General features: G+C 36.9%; 1 protein-coding gene across 1 annotated transcript in view; it reads left to right on the top strand.

Annotated features, from left to right (window-relative positions):
* The first annotated feature begins 5,045 nt into the window (after positions 1-5,045).
* Positions 5,046-19,884, top strand: part of FBXO47 (F-box protein 47) — a 34,846-nt gene continuing 20,007 nt past the window's right edge. Inside the window, exons 1-6 of the mRNA XM_075561748.1 lie at positions 5,046-5,107; positions 7,984-8,186; positions 8,550-8,720; positions 12,819-12,895; positions 16,486-16,563; positions 18,643-18,751. Coding sequence (XP_075417863.1) covers positions 7,988-8,186; positions 8,550-8,720; positions 12,819-12,895; positions 16,486-16,563; positions 18,643-18,751 — 634 coding nt within the window. The 5' untranslated portion in view covers positions 5,046-5,107; positions 7,984-7,987. The remainder of the gene's footprint in view (positions 5,108-7,983; positions 8,187-8,549; positions 8,721-12,818; positions 12,896-16,485; positions 16,564-18,642; positions 18,752-19,884) is intronic.

Below are 19,884 nucleotides of genomic sequence, written 5' to 3'. Positions count from 1 at the left end.
GAACGGAAACTGTGCTTGGTTTTGCAGAGGGCTGTGGTAGCCTGCGCTCACTCCCCTTACCGCCCAGGCATTGAACCCCTTATTTTCAGCAGGCACATGACCTCAGAAAGAAAGAATGCATTCCCCAGTTGGGGTTGACTATGTGACCGAGTTTGGCCAACATGATGTCATAAAAAGCGCCCTTTTTCCCCGTTTCCTTGTCCTGGCTGGGTCAAATGCATATAAAATAGCTCAAGGGCAAGCCATGTCCTTAGACCATCAGAAGAAAGGTACAGGTTAAAGATGGGGAGCAACAAGATAGAGGGAGCTGGGTTTTGGATGATTGTGAGGATGTCCCTAATTGTTTATCTCTTGACTTTGTTTATAAACAAAAATAAACTTTGTTTATTGAAAAATAAACTTATATGTATTTTTCAAGCTACTGTGATTTGGAGTTTTCTATCATTAGGAACCTGTCCTAATTCTAAGTGATATATCTTTAAAACCAGCCATTAACTCTTTTTAGCAACTTTTAAAAAATGCAAGTTTAAACTGTGTTAAGATTTGTATGAGCCCCCAATAAAATTATTATTTTTTAAATTCAAGTTGATTAATAAGAATGAAATATTTGGGGAGGATAAGATTTACCTTATTATAGTTCAAAGGCAGTGTTCTCTATCATCAAAACATTCTATTCATCTGTTTATACTGACCTGAGATTATACATATTTTTCATATTTCAGGTTTGGGAATTATTTTCACACAGATAGGCATTGCCAAACACTGTAGCTCATCAGCATATGATTTTATTAACTACTTGGAGGGTATATATCAAGTTCTGTTAGACTTTTCTCTTAATATTTGCCTCTTGGCATCTCATTACATTACAAATGAATCATTTCCAATAGACGGTGAAGTAGAAACTCCACAATTGCGTAGTTACCGGCAATTGAATTTTTAAAAATTGTGTTGTGTTAGGCTGGGTCTCCTAGTGAAGCAAACCCAGTGAGTTTCTACATGTATAGACACAGAAAGATTGATCTCAATTAAGAGGTTTACTCAGTTGTTGAGACCAGGAAGTTCCAAGTCATGGGTCAGATGTCAGGCTGGAGGTGTCTCCTGTCTCACATGGCTGCAGGGTTGAAGAACCCAAGGTTGACAGGTCAGACAGCTGCTGGCTGCAGAGGCAAATGAATCCAAGATCAGAAGGTAATATAGCAAGATCAGGAGGCCGCTGGCTCAAGACCAAAGGACCAGAGGGTAGATAATGAACCAGATGCAGGATTCACATCCAGCAAAAGCAAGCAAGATTTCCCAGGGGATCCATATATCAGGGAGCTTCAAAATGTTCATGGGGTTCACAAGGTGGAGGGGAGTGGGGAGGGAGGGGGAAAATGAGCAGCAGATATTAAGGGCTCAAGTAGAAGGCAAAGGTTTTGAGAATGATGATGGCAACAAATGTACATATGTTCTTGACACAATGGATGTATATATGGATTGTGATAAGAATTGTACGAGCTCCCAATAAAATGATTTTTTTAAAGTTCATGGGAAACTTCCATTGTCCTTTAGTTCCATTTTCCATGATAATCAAACATTGGGAAAATCGAATGATGCAAACAAATTTGTGTGATACAGTTTTATAGTGGAATACTACGTAACCAGTAAAAATATCTCTATAAACCTGTATTTATTGCCCAGGAAAGATTTTTATCTGGAAATAAATGTTCTAAAACGTTATTAATCTACCTTTGGGTAGAAAGATTAGACTGTTTGGGGGGCAGGCATCTTGGGGGGGGTAGCTCATGTGTATTTATCCAACAGTTAAAGAACCCTAATGGATCAATGGGTTAAACAGTGGGCTGTTGACTGAAAAGTCAGCAGTTCAAACTCACGAGCTGCTCGTCTGGAGAAAGATGAGGCTGCCTGATCCCCAGAGATTTACTGCACCTGAAGTCCTAAGGAGTGGTTCTACTCTATTCCACAGGGTGTCTCCAAGCCAGAATCAACTCAATTGTAGTGAGTGGTTTGGGTTGGTTATCTAGCAGTTAACACTGTCTGGCAGAAAATGGGCATGGTTCAAATAATCAATGAATGAATGAAGGCAGGAGAAATAGATTCCAGAGAATACTGAGAGAGGGAGAGTTTGATGTGGTTGGCAAGGTAAAGTCACACTATGTTCATGAAAAATAAAAGGACACGGTGGGCCTACGGAAGCACTTCCATGGAAATGGGAATCCCAAACCCAATAGACATCTTGCTGAGCTAAACAGCTCCCAACACGGTGTACCTATCTTAGGGTACAAAGGAGACCCCCAAATCTCAAATATAATTTAAGAAGAACATTTATTAAGTCTTAATCAGGGCAAAGACAAGATAAAAGCAGACATGTCATCTGGATGATGAAGATCACTAGCATGAGGTCATAATCTCATCCAAATATTGATGCTAGACAGACAAGTTTACAAGATTGGTTCAGGGCCTCAAAATAAGGCAGTCAGGTTATGACTCATGACCCTGCGACCCAAGCACCCCCACTTCTATTTAGGTCATCCCCTAAGGAGCGCGGGTACCTTGACCTATAGGGTCACCATGTGTGAATCAACTGGGTCACAGTGCGTTTTGAGTTTTGGAGACAATTGTAAGCAGATGGGTGAAATTACCTGGTTTACATCATTAAAAGAGTGCCTGGCTTTTATGTGGAGAATTCAGTACGATCTCTTAGGACATTACTACAAGGACCCAGCTGGTAGCTAGGATGGGATGAATTTGAGATATATTTGGGGGACAGAAGTAACTGAATTTACTGACGGGTTGGCCACTTCTCTCCTTGGACTGGTTTTGGGAGTGACAGTGATCAACTCTCTAACCCACTCAGCCTGAGGGAAAGGCCATTCACACTGTCAGTAAAACGGAAAGAATCCACTGGAGGTTGAATTTATGTGAAGACTCGTTTTGGGGCTTTCACTGTAAAGCCTGGACTTCTGAAAGCTCGGTGGTCAGAAATGAGGTTCTAATACAAACCATTTCCCATTCTTAAAGCACAATTTTCAGGATTCTATAACTCTGTCCTTCCGGGGGGGTTTTTTGTTTTGTTTTCCATTTACTTCACTAGACTCTCCTTTTCAACTTCTCTTGAGAACTCAGCACCTCTTCCCCCTATCTGAATTTCAATATTCCTCTAATGCTCAAAATTCTCCAAAAATATGCCTCCAGACTAGAGCTTTCCCTCCAAGCTCCAGGTTTATAAATAAAAATGCTTCCTTGACACTTCCTCTGGATGTCTCATGAGCATTTCAAACCTCAGAAATGAAACTCTTGATTTCCTGTTGGTAAAACTCCTGTCCTCAGTAAAAACAAAATGCTTCTTACGGTCAGAAACCTGAAATAATCATTACCTCCTTTCTTTCTCTACTCCTTACCCAACATCTAACCCATCCGTAAATTTAGTTACTTCTATCCCCCAAATATATCTCAAACTCATCTATCTCTCCCCCACCTGGGTCCTATAGTAACTGCCTAACAGATCCTACTGAATTCTCCCCCACACGAAAGCCAGATACTCTATTAATGATGTAAATAAGATCGAAACACTGCCCTCTTAAAATTCTTTAGTCGTGTCCCACAGTTCTTGAACAAAATTGAAACTTCTCGCTTTTTTGGATCCTTATATTCTTTAAGGCATTCTTGGCCCACTACCTAGTATAGTAGCTGAGGCCTTGTCTCTAAAAATGTTTGAGACTGAGGAGAAAGAGAATTGGCTCCCCCAAAACTGCAAATTGAAATTTCAATCCCACCTTTCTGTAGTAATCTACATATTTTATTTGAATGTGGGGTGTGGGTGCATATCCATTTGGTGGCTCTAATATGGAGCGGATTGCTAAGGGTTCCACTCTGTGCCTACCTCTTCCTGTTTCCAGCTGCTTACTCACAAAATCAGTCAGCCAGTTTGCAAATTCCAAAATCATTCCTTCCTCCAAGGCCTTTGCTCTTGCTGTTCCCTCCCTCCACCTCCCCACCCAGTCCCACTCCTTTCCTGGCTGGCTCTTCCTTCTTCCTAAATTCTCAAAGGTCGGTCTAAAGCAGCCCCCTCCCCACCCCACCATCAGCCCCTGTTGCTCACTGCCTTCCTCCCGATCACTGCACCCAACCTGTGATTATCTTCGTTTGGTTTTGTTTACTCTATCACTCCCCTTGAAGCTAGTAATAGTCCGTTAAAGCGGGAAACGTGTCTTTTTCTCTGTAGTATCCTCAGGATCTACTCCATTGCCCAATGACAAAGTGAACGCCAGTAAACCGTTACTGAGTTAATGGGTAAGTGAATAAAAACTTCATCTTCAAGAGAGGAGCGCCAAGCTGGACAGATGGGCCTTGGACTCCACCTTGAGAAGGTGATGGGCACTTAGTTGTCTTCTTTCGATCTGTAGGCACCCAGATCACATTTCAAAAGAAGTGCCTGGAGTTTTATTCCCCCCACCCCCCACCCCACCCAGGGACGTTCTGATAGGAGCTCTCCTAACTGACCCCACCAGAATGAGGCTGACAAGCCAGTGGCTCGGTTGGCTGCTGACCCTGGTGTGTTGTTGCTGACTCATGGTTGCCCTGTGCACAGCAGCACGAATCCCCGCGGAACCGTCCGCCCAGTCGCCGCCTTTAAGCCCGTGGTCGCAACCACTGTGTCAACTCATCTGGTCTACCAAGCGCGGGGTCGCCCCTGGCAACATGTCCCTGGAGGGCAGCCCGAGAGCGGCTGAGGGCTTCGAACTGCTGACCTCGTGGCTAGCAGCCCAACACCCAGCCACGGCGCCCCTCCCCTTCTGGTCCTCAAACGGGAGCAGAAGGTTCCGGGTCTCAGACCGAGGGGCGGGAGGCGCTGCGGGGGCCGAGGCTGCGCGCGGTTCCTCGAGAGGCGCGGTCTCCCGCCCGCTGGGGCTTCTGGGAGCGTCCGCCGCGTTTGAGCCCCCGGGGGCTGGACGGGACGCCGGCTCGTTTCATATTCATGAGTGGGCGTGGCTGTGCCCGCGGGGGCTCCTGGGAGGGTTCTAAGATCGTCCTGCGGCCCCGGGGACGCCTGTGAAGTGGCTACGCAGCTCCCGCGCGACCGCCGCCAGGCCCACCCCTCTTTCCGGTGGGAAACTTGAGGGAAAAAACAAAAAATTTTTTTAAACATTGAGACATTTGAGGATGGTGGGGACAAAACGACTAAATTTCATTTCTTTAGCCGGAAAACTATCACAACTTGTGGTAAAATGTGGGGGGAAACGACCTTTTGTGCCCCCCCCACCGTCTTTTCCTGAGGTGATCGGTCCATCGTTACGTGGTATCATGTAGTTTGAGCCTAATATTGACCAGCTTCTCCGTGGAGATGGTTTTGGATTAATAACCTAGCAGATGAGAAGGGTCCTCTTCAAGGGGGATTATGTACAAATACAACCGCAGAAGCCCCGGTGGGATTCTAGTTGACGTTTTTTGACTCTGGGGGGAAAAAAGATGTCCCTTCTCTGGGGTCCCCACATAACCAAAGGCCGAGGAAGGGACGCGGTGTGGAGACAGCATCCTAATTTTGGCTTGATTCCCTTCCTCTGGATTGGGTGAGAGAATTTAGGATGACACCTTCAGGGTTTTCAGAAAACCAGCTGTTTCCCCCTAACGTGTGCGGCTCTGAGCGAGGGAAAGTGATAAATTATGAGGAGCCAAGAGTTGTAAAGAATTTAAGCATACCCTCCCCTCTTTTTTTAGCCCCCTTGTTAAAAAATAGATAAACTTCGAGGCTGCCCCTGAAGTTGTCCTGGGAACCCCGGTATCAGTGTCTCAGAAGACACAGGCCCTATTTAGGAAATGGCAAATTGTGGAACAGATTTGAATTTTATTATCAAGAAAATGCTTTGAAACATTCTGTGAAAAATTGAAAGCAGCCTATGGCTTAAGTAAATTAAGACTCTTCCATTTGGCTAAATCACACAGCCATTAGATAGATAGATAGACAGATAGATAGATAGATAGATAGATAGATAGATAGATAGATAGATAGATAGATAGATAGATAGATAGAGATGGCATTTTTATTGTCATGGAAAGAGGTTATAATATAGTAGTGCTTGAAATAAAGCAAATTACCAAAATAGTATGAATAGTGTGACAACTTTTTTATATAACAATAGGAATTTTGATACATTTAAAATTCAGAAAGGGTATAAACCACAGTGTTTATAAGTGAATTTAAGTTTCTATTTAAAAAAACTTTCTATTTAACTAAACTTCATAAAATTTTCAACAGTAAGATGTTATTTGTGAAATTTTAATGATGATTTTAAAATGTCTGCTAATCAAACATTCGTTGAATGCTGAAGCAACGCATTGTGGTATCATTCCCTTTCAGATAATGCTTCTCACTAAGCACAAAATTTATATCATATTTAAAAATATATAACTATTAGTGGTATAAGTTGCTATATAACCTTTTAAGATGAATAAGTAACAAAATTATTTTAACAATTTTGTGCCCAAATGGAAAAATATATTTTGGTCAGCTATGTTAGTAATTACTTGATGTGCTGTTGGTTTTTTTATTTATTAAATACTTTTATTAAGGGTTCTTACATCTCTTATCGCAATCCACACAATCATCCATTGTGTCAAGCACATTTGTACACATGCTACCATCATTTTCAAAGCATTTTCTTTTTACTTGGGCCCTTGATATCAGCTCCTCACTTTTCTCCCTTCCTCCCTTTGATGTGTTTTAATGCCTTGGTTATTACTTTAGAAACAAGGAGTTACACATACACCCATATATATAATGCATATACATGGACAGATGTATATGCATATACATGTGCATATGTCTAGAGATATGCACAAAAGACAGTGTTTTTTAAATTGGAACAATGAAGTGAATTGAGGTCATTGTGATGCATAATATATATGTATTAAATCATTTTATTGGGGGCTCATATAACTCTTAATACAATCCATACATACATCAGTTGTGTCAAGCACATTTGTACATTCGTTGCCCTCATCATTTTCAAAATATTTACTCTCCACTTAAACCTTTGGTGGTACATAATATATTTTTAAGACTTAGTGTCTACTATAAGTAAATACTCTGATTTTAATAAATTCCTTTAGGAAATGTTCATCTTTGATATCAAGTGATAAGGCCTTTCCTAAGATTTAACTACTATATTAATACAAAGTAGAACTGAAAGTTGAGCTGTTACTATACATTTGCTTATTGTAGTTTTAGTAATTTTACTGCCTATTTATTGTAGAGTACATAATTGGCAATAGCAACGTGACCTACTTAAGCTATTAAACTAAACAAAAGCCAAACCCATTGCCATTGAATGAGTCTAACTCATGGCAACACTATATAGGATTTTTGAGACTGTACGTCTTTATGGGACTAAACAACCTCACTTTTCTTCCTGAAGCAGCTGATGGGTTTGAAGTTAAAGTCTTTCACATTTTAATTTTATTGTTTCTCATAACAGATCTACTCAGTTTTAATAGAAAGAATATTACTACGAAATTTTAAAGTATATTACTACATTAATTTTTAGATAAGGGTTAAAATATTAATTGATTAATAGTGAATGTTCTTTATATTATATTGATTTTGTGTTATATCTTTTACTTTTTTCTATTTTGTATATTTCTTTTCTCAAATTATACCTTATCCACATATAACATGCCTCATGTTTGAGTAAAACCCTTATTCTGTCCAGAGTATTTTAAAGTGATGAAAATTTTTGAGGTCTTAAAAATGATCCATAGCTGAATAAATAGATCCATAGCTGAATAAATAAATAAATATCCATAGCTGAATAAATTACTGTTAGAAAATGACATATATTGGCCATCATATTAAAACTTTTATAAATATGGAGAGACAGCTGTTGCCCATCCACATAGCAACTTCTTTATTGTAAAACAATTCTTCATTGCTTTAATGTCCTTTCTTCTATTTTGTGTGTGTATATGTGCTGTTTTTCTAACCAGAGAAATGGATGAGATAAGAAGAAAGATGACATCCAGAATAAACACCAGCTTCACCTTGATCCCTAGCCAGAAATATAGACGAAGTAATCGTCAATTCAGCTATCTTTCCAAAGTCTTTGACTCCAATTCTCACTTATCAACCCTCGGAAATTTCAAAGCCTTACCACTGGAAATATTTCAAATAATCTTAAGATATCTGTCAGGTGAGGTTTGAGGACTATCTTAGGCTACTGAAGACACAAATATTTGTCTTCTTTGGCCCTGATAAACTGTTGATAAAGTTCACATTACGTTTATTTTCTAATGTTTCAGTATTGTAAGCTAAAGGTACAGTGAGAATAAAGTATGATCTTTTTCACTCTTTTAAAACCATGCTTCTAATTTCAATAGTATGGCAACTTATTACATTCACCATGTTACTAATTCATTGGAAACTGGATTTGAAATAATTGAAATAAATCTTTTTCCCCTACTAGGCTTATTATTTTTCTATTATTATTAATGGGTTTATTTATAAATTAATAGACAGTACTAATAGTGATGTTCTTTTTCCATCCCTTTGGTAGTGAAAGATATCAGCATGCTAAGCATGGTGTCTAAAACTGTCAGCCAATACATTATTAATTATATCTCAAGCTCATCAGGAAGCAGAAGATTTTTACTGCAGGACTTCCATAAACTTGAGCTGTCTGACAGAAGCCAAGATTCTGCTATACTGGAACACTACAAATCTCTAGGTAATTTATGTAATGAGAATTTCAAGTAAAGAACTATGTTTAATTTGGGGGATTTTATCATATAATTCTGTAATATCAGTGGGAAATGATATATTTCCTAAAATATGACAATTTCTGTGGTGCGTTTAATCTTTCCAATGTGAGAACTTCCTCATAGCAACAGTCTCTTGTATTTATCGTTAAAGATAACAGGATATACTGAAATGTAAAGTGTCAGTCTTAGTCTTTGTGATTTCGTGTGAACGCACTGTCACCTATGTTTCTTCTCTTAGGTGGCTTAACAGTTTAAGAAATTGATGTATTTTCTTTTGATTCGTTTCTGTGGATCTAATGAGTTTATTTCTATACCTTCTTTTCAATCATAATCTAGGCCTTAAAAAATAAGAAATATAAACACATTATTGTGGAAGATCACTTATTCTCTTCTCAGAATATAAGGTTTCCTTATTTTTAAAGCACTCTGAACATTTCCTAAGAGATCATTATGCTATAATTAAATTGATATTATCAAAGAAAGTTCTATAGAATCTTTCTCCTGTTGGTTTATGGTCAGTTTTATCTTTTACCTCATTCATTGATTTCCTTCTCACAGTGTGAAAATAAATTTCTAAGTTTGACTTAACTAATGACACTAATTTAATTATAAAACCACTGTTCAAGTAACCCAGGCACAACAATAAAACCAAACATCAAGGTGATGTTGAGATTTTAATAAAAGCATGGTAGTAAGCCAAGTGAATAGTGCCTTTTCAAGGGTGCCCAGCTTTAAGATAATAAACTATGTAGATGTACATGTACATCAAACTATATTTGACAAGTATGCTTAATAAGACAAAATGAAAAGTGTGATATCTGATTAGCAGTGTTGGTTTCAGTATTTATGCTTAGGCTTGGCGTAAAGCCTGTGAAGAATATGGCGATTACGTTTTACTACTTCTATTGTGTCTTGTTGTCAAACACTGCTAGTTGTAGGGGAAATTTTCCTTTGGTTTTGATCTGCAAGGATAAACTGGTGATGTTTTTCTGTATGAGCAAGTCTTAATTGCATAAACAAAATAAAGCATTAAGACAATTATGTGGATAATTCGGTGAGAATTACAAATTGCAAATATATTGACCTTAATGGCTGGATTTTAAAATATTTTATTCATGCAATGACTTCACCCTTCCATTTAATTTTGATGTGGACATCTGGTTTATTATTGATTATTCAGGTACATGTTTGCTGTACCTACCATTTTCTCATGTTGCCATTCATGTCAGATCTGCTCCTTTTTCAGACAATAAAATAACATTTTCAGAACCCTGCACATTGAAGATTATAAATTTTAATTTGCTTCTTTATATAAAGCAGAGCAGATGGCCAATGTAGAGAGAACATTACATCTGACTCTATTTTTGTGGAGAAGAAATTAGCAAAGTTGGCCTGTAAAGGGTATAGGAGCACACCTGTTTTTTAAAAAGATAAGTCACCCTGTCTTGGTGTTTATGGCAAGCTGTAACCTTTAAAAATAGGAGTTGTACATTAGAAATGATAACCAAAATGTAATTCCAGCTTACAACCTCCTTCTCCCCCGCTGTGATGATATGACTTGGGTCTCGATGGCAAAGTATGAAGGGAAAGGCACACAACAGCCTAAAAATGAAACACTGAAGATGTCCTTTTATCTAAAAAATAAGGATACATGTTTAAAATTCAAATCTGGTTATGTGTTATCCCAACATAGCAATTTCTAAAAATAAATGAGATTCTCACAGATTCTCCAGAATTATACAAAGTAATATATTATGTAAAATGCAGAAAGATGAAAACTAAAATAAGTCATAATATTCATATTTTTTCCTGCCACACATCTTATTTTTAGTGTAAGGACATTTACTTTTACAAGAATGTTAGCAATGTATTGCCATTTTAGGAAAATAGACCACTTAAAGTTAGAGAATACAAATCATTCTTTTCCTATCACTGTAGTTCAAGTTACATATCTCACTGGGAAATTGAGAGGATTTTTAAAAATATTTGAACACATAACCCTATACATTCTTAACATGAAAACTCCATAAAAGGGTATTTTTAAAAGAAGAGATGGATACTTAATCTAAATTGGATGCTGTCTGTGAATAGAAATGACTTCAACCTTCTGATATGTTCAGTATTTATGACTTTACATTTTTGTGTTTGGCAAAAAAATAATACAAGACAATCTTTTCTTGCCATATTTCACATTGGCAAAATTTAAAAATGTGTTCCTTTATGGACATGACGTTACTTTTAAGAAATTGTAGAATTCCTTTTCTATGGAATAAAGACAATCAAGGTTTCCCTAGTATACTTTTATGTTTTGTTATTGTATCTTTTTAAATCTAAATGTTTTTTCACATCTGCCCCATAGTATCAAGTACTTTTTTTTGCCAGGTTTTATCGCAGTGCCTTTTGGATGAGCGCATCAGTCACTTGTTAGTTGCCATCGAATAGCTTTCAACTTAGAGTGGCCTTATGTACAACAGAACAAAATACCCCCATTCTCACGACTGTTGTATTTGAATCCATTGTTGCAGCCACTATGTCAATCAGTTTTGTTGATAGTCTTCCTCTCTATCTCTGACCCTCTACTTTACCAGAGTCACTTAGTAAACGTCATATATTAGAAAGGCTTTGTACCTTTCCTCCCAAACTTTCCCGTATAAAAACCACATCAGCCATTATTCAGCTATAAAGAGAAATGGCATTCAGATACACGCTAAGATGTGGGATGAGCCTTATAATAATTTTCTGAAAACAAAACAATTTTCTGAGTCAAATTAGTCAGATACAAAAGGATAAATATTGTATGATCCCAGTTACATAAGAAAACTAGAATAGGTAATTGCAGAGATGCAGTTGATTAGTAGTTACTGCCTGGAAGGGGAAATGTGATGGTACTTAGGGAGTACTGGATTTCTGTTAAAAGTGATGAAAAAATTTGGAAATGGATAATTTCACTGCATTTTACATGTAAAAATAGTTTAAATGGAAATGTTTTATTGTTCTATATATTCTACTACAACCATATATTAGGGGTACCTCCCCCCCAAAATGGAGAAAAGCGTTGCTGGGTGGATCTGTTGTAATAAGTATTTTCCCCCTAGGCGAGCAGAGAATCGCGCAACTTGCTCTGAGTTAGTGCATCCAGTGGTGTCACCTGGAAAGGTTCTCTTTGGTCCCAATGAATTTTTTCATAACAGCAGTTTTGCTCGAACCTTGTTTTTTGTGATGGCCAATTTCAGAGAACAGTGTGTAGAAAATGCCATAAAAACTGTTGTGATGTAGAACAAAGCTTATGGGTAAAACTCAAGTGTACGAGTGGTTTTCTTGTTTCAAAAAAGGTGAAATGTTGAATGATAACAAACCTTGTTCTGACGTCCGTCGACTTTCTGAAAGGACAATGTCTACTCTACTCATAGTGCATTTGGAGTTCATTCCACCAGGTCAGACTGTTAATCAGGCTTCTTATTTAGAGGTTCTAAAAAGATAGCATGTCAGTGTGTGACAAAAAAGGCCTGATTTGTGGCAGACGGACTGGTTTTGCTACCACGACAATGCATCTGGCCACGCAGCCATGTCATTACACCAGTATTGGGCAAAAAAAACCCAGCTTGCCTCTCTTGTCTCGCCTGCCTTAATCACCTGACCTTGCCCTGTGTGACTTCTTTTGTTCCTGCAAATGCAGAGCAACATGAAAGGATAGCAATTTAACACCATAGAAGAGGTGAAGAAAAAATGAGGTGCTGTTAGCCATCCAAACAGATGAGTTTGAAAAAATGTTTCCAAGAGTGAAATCACAGATTTGACAAATGTATTAAGTGTAAGGAAAAGTACTTTGAAGGTGATAAGATTGTTTTGCAAAACATTTACATGGCTTTGAAAAAAAACTCCATTTGTTTTGGGTACCTTCTTGTATATAAGATATATATACATATACACATATATATATATATATATATATATACTAGAGTCCACTATGATATACTGAATCCTTGACTTTCATGAAAAGTTTTGCTGTGCTTATTTATATTAAATTAGCTGCTATTTTTTCATGTATGTCTTTTACTTTCCAGGTCTACTATTTAAAAGATGCACATTGCTGCTACCCACAAAGGAAAGGCTAAAGTACATTCACAAGATACTTGCAGAAGTAAGATAATAATTCTGAATAAAATTAAAAACTTCATTTCCAATAAAGACATTTTATTAGACTAACTTTAAGTCTATCCTTAATTATAACTTTATGGATTATCAATAAGCAATGGACTGATGATAATCTAATACTTTATTAGTACTTAGAGATTACATATCACCAAAATATGTTATTATTATTAGGTAATGTCCAGTCAGTTCCAATTCATAGTGACCCTCTGTACATGCTCCCATAGGCTTTACTTCATTCAGGTCATTATGGTTGACTCTGCATTTCTTCCTCAGTCATATTTTGAGTGCCTTCTAACCCGAGGGACTCATTTTGGCACTCTCTCTGACGATGTTGTTTCTCTTCACTAGATTTTCAGTAACTGACAATATTTCATAGCATTTTCAGTGACTAATTCTTCTAAAGTGGACAGCCTATTCCTTCTTGCTGTATTTGCTGCCAGTTAATTCCAATTGATAGTAAACAGAACTAGCTCACAGGGTTTCCTAGGCTAAAATCAATGTAGAAGGAACTGTAGTGGCATAGTGGATTACATGTTGGGCTGCTAAACTCAAGGTCAGTGGTTCAAATCCACCTGCCACACCCCTTGGTAGAAAGATACAGCTCAATTTACAGGTGAAGAAATCCATGGGGTCATTCTACTCTGTCCAATAGGGTCACTATTGGTTGCAATTGACTTGATGGCAGAGAGTTTGAGTTGTAAAACCTTTCAGTGAGCAATTAACCACTATGCCACCAGGGCTCCAGAAATATAGTATCATACTATTACTTATAAAATAAATTTTATGTAACTACATCATTCCAATTTATTAGGTGTCTCAGAATATAGAGGTATTTTTACGTTACATTGGAATGCTGTGGACATTTCAAAGCAGTGTTTAGTGTTTTATTAAAATATAATAATTTCTGAATATTAGAATCTTATTGTTTACATATATAAAAACATAAAGCATTTTACATATATAAAATGACAAACATTTATTAGATTTTATTAAACATGATATTAAACTTGGAAATATGTATTGATGTTTGCTGAGCGTTTCCAGATAAGTGTTACTGTACAGACCCAGACATTCAGCTCTGATGGCTCAGTTCTGCACTCAGTCATAGGCTGACTGTTTCTGATGCCCTTGCTTTTTCAGTGGCAGTATTTGCATGGAGCTCAATTCTATATTATTACAACAGTTTCCTACCTGATGAATTTTCTGCCTTCTCAACTTATTCTGTGCTTTAAATAGAAAGTTATCCTTTTTTTCATTCTTATTTAAAATATTGGACTTCTTTTATGCAATTCCAGGTGGTTTTTTGTTGTTTTGTTATTTTTTATCATTTTACTGGGGGCTTGTACAACTCTTATCACAATCCATTTCCATCCATCCATCCATCCATTGTGTCAAGCACATTTGTACATTTCTTGCCATCATCATTTTCAAAACATTTTCTTTCTACTTGAGCCCTTGGCATCAGCTTCTCATTTTTTCCCTCCCTCCCTCCCTCGTGAACCCTTGATGATTTATATATTTTTTTCATGTCTTACCCTAACTGCTGTCTCCCTTCACCCACTTTCCTGTTGTTTGTTTGATTATATGTCAATCATTGTGATTGGTTCTCTCTTTCTCCCCCCACCTTCCAACCTTACCCTCCTGGTATGGCTACTCTCAATATAGGTCCTGAGGAGTTTATCTGTCGTGGATTCCCTGTGTTTCCAGCTCTTATCTAGCCAGATTTGCTCTGGTCTAGCCAGATTTGCCAGAATTGGGGTCATTATAGTAGAGGGGCATTAAAGAACTAGAGGAAAGTTGTATGTTTCTTTTGTAAATTTATTGAGGGCTCATACAGCTCTTATCACAATCCACCTATCCATCCATTGTGTCAAACACATTTGTATATTTGTTGCCATCACCGATCTCAAAACATTAGCTTTTTACTTGAGCCCTTGGTATCAGCTCCCCATTTTCCCCTCCCTTCTCTACTCTCCCTCCCTCATGAACCCTTGATAATTTATAAATTATTAGTATTATGTCATATCTCACACTGTCCGATGTCTCCCTTCACCCACTTTTCTGTTGTATGTCCCCAGGGAGGGGGTTATATGCAGATCATTGTGATCGGTTCCCCCTTTCTCCCCTACCTTCCCCTTCCCCTCCTGTATCGCTACTCTCATTGTTGATCCTGATGGGGATATCTGTCCTGGATTCCATGATTCCAGCTCTTCTCTGTACAGTGTACATCCTCTGGTCTAGCCAGATGTGTAAGGTAGAATTGGGATCATGATAGTGGTGGGGGGGGGGGAAGGAGCATTAAAGAACTAGAGGAGAGTTATATGTTTCGTCGGTGCTATACTGGACCCTGACTGGCTCATCTCCTCCCTGCAAAGGTTATGCTTAAAGTATCACTTTCATCAAGTTAACTTTCTTGCTTAAAAATCTCTCAGTGGCTATTTACTTTCAGCAAGACAAAGTTCAAGCTCTGTCACAGTATTTGTGGTTCTAACAGGTAATGCAAACTTACTTCCTACTACTTTGAGCCCAGTAAAGCCATTCATATATTTCTTTCCTAAATATTTAATAACATCCAATAAACTTGTTTAATACTGCCTCCATATCAATATATTATTTTTTCTTCAACAATTATTTTATTCATTTTATTTGAATCCTACCAATACTTTAAGACATTGCTTGTCTTATATCTTTAATAATTTTTCTTGACCATTTCCAAAGCTCTTTTCTTTTTTTTTTAATAAATCATTTTATTCGGGCTCATACAACTCTTATCACAATCCATACATATATCAATTGAGTAAAGCACCCTTATATATTCGTTGCCCTCATCATTCTCAAAATTCGCCTTCCACTTGGGTTCCTGGAATCAGCTCATTTTCCTTTTTTCCCCTCCCCCTCCCTCCCTGCTCACCCTTCCCTCCAAGTCTCTTTTCTTTGTTTTCATATGGTGTTAAAATAGTGCCTATTCAGTCATTTTAGCATTTATTCAATATTCTAACTGATATTATAATCATTTTATATGTGTACTTTAAAAAATACTTTTATTGGGGGCTCTTACACCTCTTATCACATGCCATACATTCATCCAGTGCATCAGCACCTTTGCACATATGACACCATCATCATTTTCAAAGCATTCTCTTCCCGCTTGAGCCCCGATATCAACTACCCATTTCTTCCCCCTCCCTCCCCCACCCACCCTCCCTCAGGAAACCTTGATAAGCTATAAATTATTATTTCCAAATCTTACATCATCCTCTGGCCCCTCACCCACTTTTCCGTTACTCTTCCCTCTGGGTGGGTATTCCAGTTTATCCTTATGATCGATTCCCTCTTTCTCCTCCCACCATCCCCTAATCCTACTGTATGCGTACTTCTGCTCTTCCTAAATAAACTTCAAAATCCTTGAGGGTAGGGATTTTGTTTTATACTTTTTTTTGTTACCTCAATTGGTGTAACATAATGCTAATCAGAATATATATGGGGAAAATCTTGCTTATTTTCATTACATTTGAATGTCAAATCATTGTACAGTTCCACTGAAAAGGAGGGGTTAACGGCTGTTCTTTCTTATAGGTTTCATGTTTTAAATTCAGTGGCTGTGCAGTTCCTTTACAATGTGTAGGATTACCATGTTATGGCCTGTTTTTACAGGTATGTTTTTTAATGAAAGAAGAATATATTTTGAATTGTTAATATATAGAACATGTATATCTATTGGCCCATAGGTTAAAAGAAGTCATAATAATCTTAGAAAGCACAAAGAGAAGTTTAAACATTTGAGAATGTATTAATCTAACAGTGTATTTTCTACCTAAGTATTTTTTCTCCTTGGGTTTCTTACTAGTGAGAAATGTTTAACATTTATTCACACCCTTGTCCTTTTTAAGTTTCTAAAAATCTTGTAAAACTAGAACTATTATGGAGTTTAAAGAAACAAAAACTCTTATGTAAACAAAGACTGAGGCTAGCTATTTAAGGTATGATTTTTGAAATCTGTGTAATTTCAAGAACATTTCTGACTAATATTTTATTGTAAGCAAAAATCATTGCCACCCTGTCAATTATAACTCATGGTCACCCTTTATCGGTCATCCAGGAAAGTAAATCTTTACAGAAGCAGACAGCCTCATATTTCTTACAAAGAGTAGATTTGAACCCCCAACCTTGCAGTCGGCAGCCCAATGGCTCACTCAGTGCCACCAGGGCTCTGGAGTAAGCAAAAAAGGTCATAAAAATTAGCATTTGTCGAGCCCTTGCTGTGTTGTAGACACTATTCTAAGCTGTTTATATTTGCTTACTAAATTAACATGTAAAATAACATGAGGTTGGTTATTATCCTCATTTTGCACACAAGGAAATTGAAGCACAGGAAGGGAAGTAATTTGCCTAATAGTTGGAGAGCCAGTAAGTGAACTCAAGAATCAATACTTTCAAAATAAAAAAGGCAATACTTTCAACCACTACCATACTGCTTCTCAAAGTAAGAACTATTTAAGAACTAAAATATATTACTTCTGAAATAAAAAGAAAGTTGAACTTTGTGGGACAGAGAGTGTTCACCCAAATTCTCAAATTTTATGACTTCTATGGAGCTATAGTTTTCAGCCCTCTAATGGCCTACTTCTTCTCTGTGGCCTCTTTAGCACCAGGGTGTCATTGTATCTCTCCTCTCATCAAGCTCTGGCACTTGAAAAAACTTGCCCTGGAGCTCAGCCTATCAGCTACCAGCTCCTACAAACCAGATCCCAGGACCATCAGCTCTTCTACTAGCCTACTCTTCCAAGTCAGATTTTAAGGGATTTTTTCTTTTGTTTTATATTGAAATGTCTTTGGACTAGACAGTACATGTTCATGTACAAAGGGGCTTCCAAAAAAGTTTGTGAAAAAAAATCTATTTTTCCATTTTTTCATGAACTTTTGAAGCCCCATTGCATTTGTGTAAAATTTGAAATGGTAGTCATATAAAAATATAAAATAATATAGTAAAAAGTTAACCTCCCTCCTAGACCTGTCCCTAATCCACTGATTTCCCTTTGTCAGAAGTTTCTCATGTATCTTTACAGAGAGAATTCGTTTCTTAAACTGGTGCAATCCTATTAAACTATTTTAAGAAAATGTTATGTGATTAATAAACTTTCAAAATCTAATTGTAGTGGCTTACTATTTTAATCTCCTTTTCTTATATGTTTCACTATCCATTCTATTTTGCATTAAAATAATTATTAAATTTCTAAGTGCTAGTAATCGCCACTTAGCATTTGCAAGCAGTATCATAAATGATAGCTAGACGGGGTTAAACCTTAGCCACAGTTTGTGAGTCTTATATCTAAAGCTATGTTTTAGAGTTTGGGCCTTACTTTGTTACCTTCTTTGAACTGTAAGAGGTCTTATATGTTTCACTATCCATTCTATTTTGCATAAAGACAATTATTAAATTTCTAAGTGCTAATAATACCATTAGAAGTTCTCTGAAAAGGCACTTGCTTTCAAACTAAAAGTAAATTGGATTTTGGAACATTTCTAGTTCTTATTAATGTATAGTTTCTTATTAATTTGAACAGTGGATAAAAATTGCTTTTGACCTTGATTGTGGGCTATAAATTATGATCATAATGCAGAAGTGACTGACATATTAATTATATGGTCTGAACACCTAATAAACAGTTAGATTTCAATTTTTCAAATTTATGTTCAGAGCATTTAATAAAATAAAATGTTTATTATCTTCAGGCCTTAACAGCAGGTTGGGATGAACTCGAGTGTCATCGTGTTTATAACTTCTTATGTGAACTGACCAATCTCTCACGCAAGATACAGACTGTTGTCTACAGCAAACCAGGTAAAAGAATTACAATTCACAGAAAATATTGCACAGAAATTAAGGGAGAAAAAATTTAGAATTCAGAAGTATAGATAAAAATCAAATATGCTCTATTTAGTAGAAGAACAAAGAAATGTAAGGGAATGATACATACTGAACTGGATGGGAGGGAGAAAGAGGACGTATGCTCGAGGAAAGGAAAAGTCATAGAGAGCTTCCACTGTATTAATACTCTTATTCCTTAAAGGGTGGTGGATACAAAAGTGTTCATTATAGCATTCTTTCAACCTGAAAGCACAAGCCTGAAGTATTTTATTTATTAAAATATAGAACTCTACAAGCTAACACTTTCACTCTGAGAAACATCTAGAATGTTTGCAAAGACATGTATCCAAGAATGATAATTACAGCATTATTTATAACCATGAAAAGCTGCAAAAATGCTTGACCCGATGTATGTATGTATATGTATGGATTGTGATAAGAGTTGTATGAGCCCCCAATAAAGAAAAGCTGCCAAAAACCTAACTGCCTATTGTCAGGATACTCGATGAATGAACTGTGGTGTAGTCATACAATTAACAGCATCAGTAATTGAAATGAATGAACTAGAGTCAGATGTATTAATATGGATAAATCTCAAAGCAATGTTGAAGAAAAAGGTTGTTAAAGGATATTTTCAGTATACTATTTATATGCATATTGAAAACAAAATAACACTATTCTCTATAGTTATGTATAATGTAGATTCTTTGTGGTTATAAAATAAGTAAAAATACATATATGTAAATGCAGTTGGGAGTGATAAAACCCAAATTCAGGATACTGATTACCTCTGGGGATCAGGATAATGAGCTTTAGAAAGGATATACAAAAAGCTTTAACTGTATCTGTAATGCTTTATTTTTTAGTCTGAAGCAAATGTAGCAAAAGGTAAAGCTCTGACAGAGCTATGTGATTGCTACTCAGTGTTTGTTATAGCACCTCTGTTTTCCTGTCAGTTTGAAATAACTTTATTATAAAAAAAATTATGGACCAAAGAGGCTGATTTAGAAACCCCATGAAAACAATGACAAAATTAATTTATCATGTTCTTCCTTAAACAAAAGTGCTTACGAACTCCCTGTTGCCTTCAAAGCAAAACCCAAACT

Source organism: Tenrec ecaudatus, chromosome 10, assembly GCF_050624435.1.
Source record: "Tenrec ecaudatus isolate mTenEca1 chromosome 10, mTenEca1.hap1, whole genome shotgun sequence".
Taxonomy (NCBI): Eukaryota; Metazoa; Chordata; class Mammalia; order Afrosoricida; family Tenrecidae; genus Tenrec; species Tenrec ecaudatus.
Note: the sequence above shows the minus strand (reverse complement) of the source record. Positions and strands in the feature narration are given on the sequence as shown.